The 6,808-nt window shown below is 39.1% G+C and overlaps 1 protein-coding gene and 1 long non-coding RNA gene across 13 annotated transcripts in view; one reads left to right on the top strand and one right to left on the bottom strand.

Annotated features, from left to right (window-relative positions):
- Positions 1-491, top strand: part of LOC116687547 (uncharacterized) — a 26,135-nt gene extending 25,644 nt beyond the window's left edge. Inside the window, exon 6 of the long non-coding RNA XR_004331589.1 lies at positions 348-491. This is a non-coding gene — a long non-coding RNA (uncharacterized LOC116687547). The remainder of the gene's footprint in view (positions 1-347) is intronic.
- obsl1b (obscurin like cytoskeletal adaptor 1b) overlaps positions 1-5,487 on the bottom strand; it is a 39,281-nt gene extending 33,794 nt beyond the window's left edge. For 4 of the 12 annotated variants that reach the window (XM_032512994.1, XM_032512995.1, XM_032512999.1 and 1 more), the window contains exons 1-3: positions 5,150-5,484; positions 2,684-3,802; positions 339-608 (exon numbers count right to left, since the gene is read on the bottom strand). In XM_032512994.1, coding sequence (XP_032368885.1) covers positions 339-608; positions 2,684-3,698 — 1,285 coding nt within the window. In that variant the 5' untranslated portion in view covers positions 3,699-3,802; positions 5,150-5,484. Of the gene's footprint in view, positions 1-338; positions 609-2,683; positions 3,803-5,149 lie in introns of all 12 variants that reach the window. The other 8 variants (XM_032512997.1, XM_032512996.1, XM_032513000.1 and 5 more) reach the window with 8 other exon arrangements.
- Between the last annotated feature and the right edge of the window lie 1,321 nt (positions 5,488-6,808).

Genomic DNA, 6,808 nt, shown 5'->3' with positions numbered 1-6,808 from the left:
TTTTGTCCCTAAGCTCTTCAAATAATAAGAAATTACAAATTCAAATTTCATGTTTTAATATCAAACATACCCGTGGAAGCTGTTTCTGTGGATGGCGACCATAGTAGCTACCTTACCTATAGGCCAGTTATCTTATCATCAATGTGTTAAGGTTGTTGTTGTTTTTACTGTATGTTGGGCTCATGTTAATGTGTATTTTCGGACATATTTTAATCAACTTTCAAAAAAGCATTAAACAATAATTTGGATCAGAGGACCCCCTAGGGGTCGCAGCTCCCTGTTGAAGATCTCTGATTTAAAAGGAATGGTTGCACTTTGATTGTTTTATCCTGTTTTACCTTTCACAGCAACCTCTGCAATGCTTCTGCCCCCATCGGGCATCTCACAGAGGTAAATCCCATCATCGTCAACTCCGATGTCACGGATAGTTAGTCGCCGTTTTGTTCCCCACTCCTCCATTCCATATTTGGCCCCCGGCTGCAGTCGTCTATCCTCCAGATACCATGTGATGGCAACAGAGTCCTCTGGAACTTCACACTCGAGAACAGCCAAATCTCGTTCCCATACTTCTAGATCAATGAGTGGCTGCTTGAACTGCACAGGTGGCTCTGGCACCAAAGAAAAGGAAACACACCAGTTTGACAGTGTCTCCTATGATGTTCCTATTAATTTCTATTAAAAAAGATTAGTGTTAACTTGTTCAATATATACATTCATTCATCATCTAAGTCCTTGTAGTAAACAATGTAAATATAAATACATTTGGCAGTAAATTCCAGCGTAGCAAACAAGATGAGCAAAATCATGAGACAAGTGGCTCATTTACTTAAGTAATGGAAGGGTCATTAACACACAGTGGTGTTAGATAGGAAATAAACTGTTTGTAACTGACACCATCAGACAGTACCAGACAGTTATAAACAAAAGAACATGAACTATGTGTAGTAGTATGTGTGCAAAGTTCTTCATTTTCTTAATTTACTAATGTTTTAGGTCCAATTAAACACAGACACCTAATGAAATACATTTGCCATATATCATTTAAATTGTCTTTAAATATACCCACTGACCATTAAACCTACCGCAATGTTACTGTCTTAATCTTTGACTGACACAGGGCCATACTGTCTGTTGGTGCCATGAGTTTGGACTTCTTTGGGCCATGTGAGAAACCTGATCCCCAAAGACTTTGATCACATGGACGCCCCCCCCAAGACCTTTCACAAGCTGAGTGACTTTGCAGACATCGTACTGTTGTTGGACTCCACCTCAAGCTGATGAACTTTTCCTGTTTAGACATCTCTCGGGTTGAATTTCAGATCACTATTTAATTGCATCTATCCTCCAGTTGACCAGGATTGAATTGCTTTTAATGCAGCTGATGTCAAATCATTAGATTATATTTGCAGCTCACTGGCCTGCTGACCGGCCCTTTTAAGAATTCAACTGAATGATGACACAAAACCTTATACTTGATGTTTACGTCAATGAGTTCCTGTTAGGGCAACTGTTTTATAGCATTTTTAGGATTTTACTTGCATTTTGTGTACTAGAACATGTTTACATGCTTTGATGTAAAAAATACAAAACAAAACAAAACTTAATTTTTGTCATACTTCCCATGGCTGCTTCACTTGTATTCACCCTCTTTATGTCTCTTTAATCCCTCCTCCCGAAAAACCCCAGTCTGCCCTGATCGGCCAGCGCACTTCCTGGAATGTTCGGAGCCGTGTTTCACTAGCTCGTTGAAGCTGGAGCTACTGCAAAGGAGTGTATAGCAGGACTTTGTAGAGTGAAACATCTCCAATAAAGGCATCTAAACCAAATATTATTAACAAAAAACACTCCAGTCCAGATGACCAATCATAGCAGGCCGGCTTAGAGTTGCATAACACTTAGCCGAGAGTAGAAACAACTGTTGAAACCTGGGTGTTCACAATAGTTGTAAATCTGAACGTTTTAGCTCATAGGGATATGTCTAAAGTAAGTTTACCTCAACCACATTTAACATGAAAATCCAGCATTGTAACATTGTAGATATGACAGAAAACACGGAAAAGCATAATATGTACCTTTAGATAGGCAGTTGGGGGCATCCACCTCCATCATACCATAAGCATCAGTGTGCTATTGTACAGTTTGTGCTGTTATTTGCTTTGCAAAATCATTGGTCATTTATTTCACTGTCTTCTATATTGAATAACATTCTGTATAGTACAACTCAGGTATAAACTTTGATTGTCAAATTACGTTTTTGGAAGAGAAGGAAGATTGTTAACAATACGTACATTTTTTTTAAACAGTCAAAATATCTCCTTAATGATAACATGTTTGTACAATTAATGTATATTGAATAATAATAATTTACCATCTCCGACACAATATCACTGTTCATTATACTGCCATAAATCAGTTTAAAGTTTAAATCGTTTTTTTTTTTAATTTTGCCTTCCATATCTGGCCTTATTCCAATAAATTATCTCAGAGTACCTCTTTGGAGATATCTCATTGACATCATGATGTCAAATTGACAGAAATGTGTTTCAAGAGCCCACCACACCCTCACTCCCTCTTTTACTGGCTGCAAAAAACATTACAGGCTGCGACTGTCAGCCTAAGTCTTTAGAGTGTACCTATAATTTTTCACATAACAATCAAATTTCACAAAATTATCTCAACTTACCCTTTACGGAGAGGTGTACAGCACTGAGGGTTTGCCCAGCAGTATTTGACGCAGCACAAACATAAACTCCATTATCCTTCTGCTTACAGTACAGAACTTTAAGAGTGAAGTATCCTTCTCTGTCCTCGTATAACAAATAACGCCTTCCGGACAGTATCAGCCTGCCATCTTTCCTCCAAATGATTTCTGGTTTGGGTTTCCCAGTCACAAAGCAGCGGAATTTGGCATGTTTACCCTCTGTCACTGCAAACATTTTCACTTTAGTTGACTTGGTCATGGTGTCGTCTTTGAGCCGGTTTGACACTTGCCTACCGCTCCTCTGTTTTCCCTGATGGGCTTTCCAGTGGCCATTCGTGTAGCCATTACGATTCCCCTCTTCCTCATGTCCTGGGCCTGCATCAACCAGCAACACAGCTCCAGCCAATGCTTCCCCAAACTCATTCCTAGCTTTGCATGTATATACACCACCATCTGGAGCACGAGTCTTAAAGATCTTGAGCTGGAACCAACCACCGTCCTGGAAGCCGACAGTGAAATGTGTGCTTTCAAATATTTCATTGAGTTTCCTGCCATCCTTTTCCCAGACAACCTCTGGTCGTGGGTTTCCCCAGAGCTTACAAGAGAAGACAGCATCATCCCCACGACCGGCGCGAGTGGAGAGGGGCTTGATGAGGAATCGTGGCTTATTTTCCTCTCGGAACTCCATCTCTTGTGCTTCGCCTTCCACCTTTAGTGTGGCCGCTGCATATGTTTCCCCAATGCTATTCTTTGCTTTGCATATGTACTGGCCACTATCCTCTGTGGTCACAGCTGAAATGATAAGATTGTAAACATTTCCATCCTCGAAGACCCTGTATCGTCCCTGTGGGTCAATCTTTTCATTGTTTCGCTCCCAGATAACTGCAGGCCTTGGATCCCCACCAATCTGACACTTCAGGACTGCATCAGTTCCACTTTGTACCACCACAGGTCTCGGATAGGCCAAGAAACGTGGTGCACCACCAAACACATCCATCTCTGCTTTGTTGTGAGCCTCACTTCACCTTAAGCAGTCCGGGATAGTTATAAGTGGCAGTTATTACCTGGGGGAAGACAGTCCAACTTCTGCACTGCAAATTTCTAAAAGAGAAAAAAACAGATGGATTATTTTACCAAACCTCTTGTAAGATTGAAATAATTTTTTGTACATAAAAATAGCTAATTTGTCATTTGCCAGATCATTCAGCTTTGTATGTAATAACCGTACATGTCATAACATTATACTTTTAGCCTTCATGTTATAAGGAAATTAACCCTCAAACTTTTAAATTAAAAATATAACTTCTGTAATTCAAGCGCGCTGCATCCACCTCCTTTACGTGCATGCGTTTCAGCGCAAACGGATGGTATGATTATTAGGGCTAATTGAATTAGATCTGTCTGCATGAGAAAAACACAGGCTAGCAGTTAGAAGGGGGACAGCCTAGTCCTATTGCAACAGCAGCCACAACACATAGCCAGTACAGCTGGTGCTGTATTTCAATGGGAAAGTGCTTAATATAGTACGGCCTAAATAAAGACCTGCGAGGGAGTGTGTCAGGTATCACAAAGAAGGTTCTGAAACCGGTGTCCTCACACAAACAGACCAAAATCACAGTCTGCAGTCAAAATATGCTGAGCATATGTCACTGTTGTCAAAAATAATTTTAACAGTGGCATTCAAAGAAAGACAGAGCTGCCATCACATGCTTCGTTGGCAGCTCTGCTTGTACTCATATTCATTAATAAATCTCAGTTAGGCAATCCTAGAAATGTTGTTTATACTACATTTCTTAATTCTTTCTCTCCCACTGAGATAGTCGCAGTTGTCTCATTCTTTGCCTAAAATTTGCAAACTGAGAACTGAGAGCCTCTGAACTTGAAAGAATGTATGTATTGGTAAACTGAGTTTATGTGTTTTGGGACAGCTCCCAAATAGTGTTGTAACTTAGTCCTATTTGTTGCGGGTCTCACGTCTCAGGATAGTGTTTTTAAAGCCATCTTTTTGTCCATCATAATATTACATAGGGAAGAGAAATAAAGCATCTATTTAATTATAGTTTTTCCAGCTACTATAAACATTGTAGGCTAAATTGAATTGCATTTAAATATTAATGTAAAAGACAAACAGTTTTCATTACTCAACAATTATTATTATTTGACTTAAAATTGAACTGCATGTTGATGGAAATCCATTTTGTACATTTTGTATAACCCTTGAATATAGTATCTGATATAATTTGGTGTTTACATGAATTGTATACAATGCAAAACATTACATTACAAGATGTTGATTAACGCAGTTTGGACATTGCGTTGAAAGTCTTCAGTATTCCCTACGGAGGTTTAAAGAGAGGACATTAACCCCTGTGTTTACTGTGTCTGATTTAATTGGAATGACCTCTGCCCCTTGTGAAGCTGTGCTGTGTACCCCCTCACATGACCTACCTCGCTTCAGTCGCCAGGAACGACCGTCAACATACATTCCGCACTTGCAGTCTCTCTTTGAGGTAAGAAGCAATGCCAACCGTCCCAAGTTGAGTTCAGATTCAGACACATGCTCTTCATCAAAGGTCCCAAGTTCTACTCCAGTACTTTTCTAAAGACCTTCTTTCCCATAGGAGGAATAGAAAACAGATCTTCAGTGTCCACACCAGCTTCCCATTTGACAACTTCAGAGTGGTCCCCCAATCTGCGTGTCATTCAGGCCTTAGATAACCCAAGTGTCATTGTTCGTGGAATACCGTTAAATGCTTTTGCAGCTGCTGCTGTCCCCTAAAAATACTGTCTGCCTCGATGACAGCAGTGAAGATAAGTCAGGCACTTCCATTCACTTGCCAGCAGGGGCTAAAGATAGTTCAAGTGGCCAATGCAGGCAGACTGCTGAGCTTCCTTGAGGCCTTGCAATAAAAATCTAAAGAGAAGAGAATGCTTTTGGATTTCAAATATTTTAAAGCTCGCCTGCTCTATATCTCCAGCATTTGTTTAATTCACAAGTTGTTCACACGTTATAACTATTAGAAAGTGTGCTGACAGTAGCAAGCAAGTGTTACTTGTAACAGGAATCATAAATGAGTTAAACACGGCTCTGAAAGTTCTGTCTTGTAGTGCATTTTCATTGGGCTGGTATGAACATACAATTCTGAAAACAGTCCAGCCTCACAACATTTATTAATCACAAGGGATAGAAGAGGGGAAAGCCTTTGCTATTGCCACTCACTGTACCATTATAACTTCTCTTTATTACTAGGGTGGGTAAAGTTAGACGTGAGGTTACAGACCTTTGTAGCCTTTGCAGTCAGGTCTTGTTCTTACATTATCTCAATTGCTAGTGTTCAGCCCATCAGATTCATTCAGTGACCAGGTGATGATCCACCTTTTCAGCATTGTCAACCAGAACAACTGTGCATTGACACCCACATTTAATTTACCAGTAGCAGAATGTGGAAAGCAGCTCCATCCCATGCAAATTCTTGATGTTTGGCTGGATGTGTTCAGTACAACGGAGCTCATGCTTGTCCTTACTTGCTGTTTAACTGGCTTTCAAATACATGTATAAGTATGCTGACTCAATTTTATATATATGCAAGTTAGCACTTGCAGGCAGTGGTGGAAGAAGGAATAAAATCATTTAATAGCAAAACTAGCAATACCACACTATAAAAACCCTCAATTATGAGTAAAAGGTCCTTCTGCAGCCTGACACATAAAGTATTTTTTTTAAATGTAGGTGTTCATTGAACTGTTTTGACAAAGCATAAAAAAACAATGCAATTTAAAATTTGCATTTTACATATAAAATAAATGCCTTATCTCAATTTGTTTTTTTTTTAGGCAAAATATGTTTTTAATTGCATTTTCTTTTTCTTTTTTAATTACATTTATACTTTACATATATCCAGTAATACACATACATGAACAATAAAATATAGATCTACAATGGAGTATTAAATATTTCCCTTTAAAATGTACTGCAGTAGAAGTATACCGTTAAGAATAAGTACCTCAAATTTACAGTACAGTACTTAAGTACATGTACTGACTTGCCAGTTAGTAACTATGCTATGCAGCCTGTTTTATTTAAAATGTACATCTCTGTGTCAAAAA

This window comes from Etheostoma spectabile, chromosome 4 (genome assembly GCF_008692095.1).
Source record: "Etheostoma spectabile isolate EspeVRDwgs_2016 chromosome 4, UIUC_Espe_1.0, whole genome shotgun sequence".
Taxonomy (NCBI): Eukaryota; Metazoa; Chordata; class Actinopteri; order Perciformes; family Percidae; genus Etheostoma; species Etheostoma spectabile.
The sequence above is the reverse complement of the archived record's forward strand: the minus strand, read 5'-3'. Positions and strand labels throughout refer to the sequence as shown.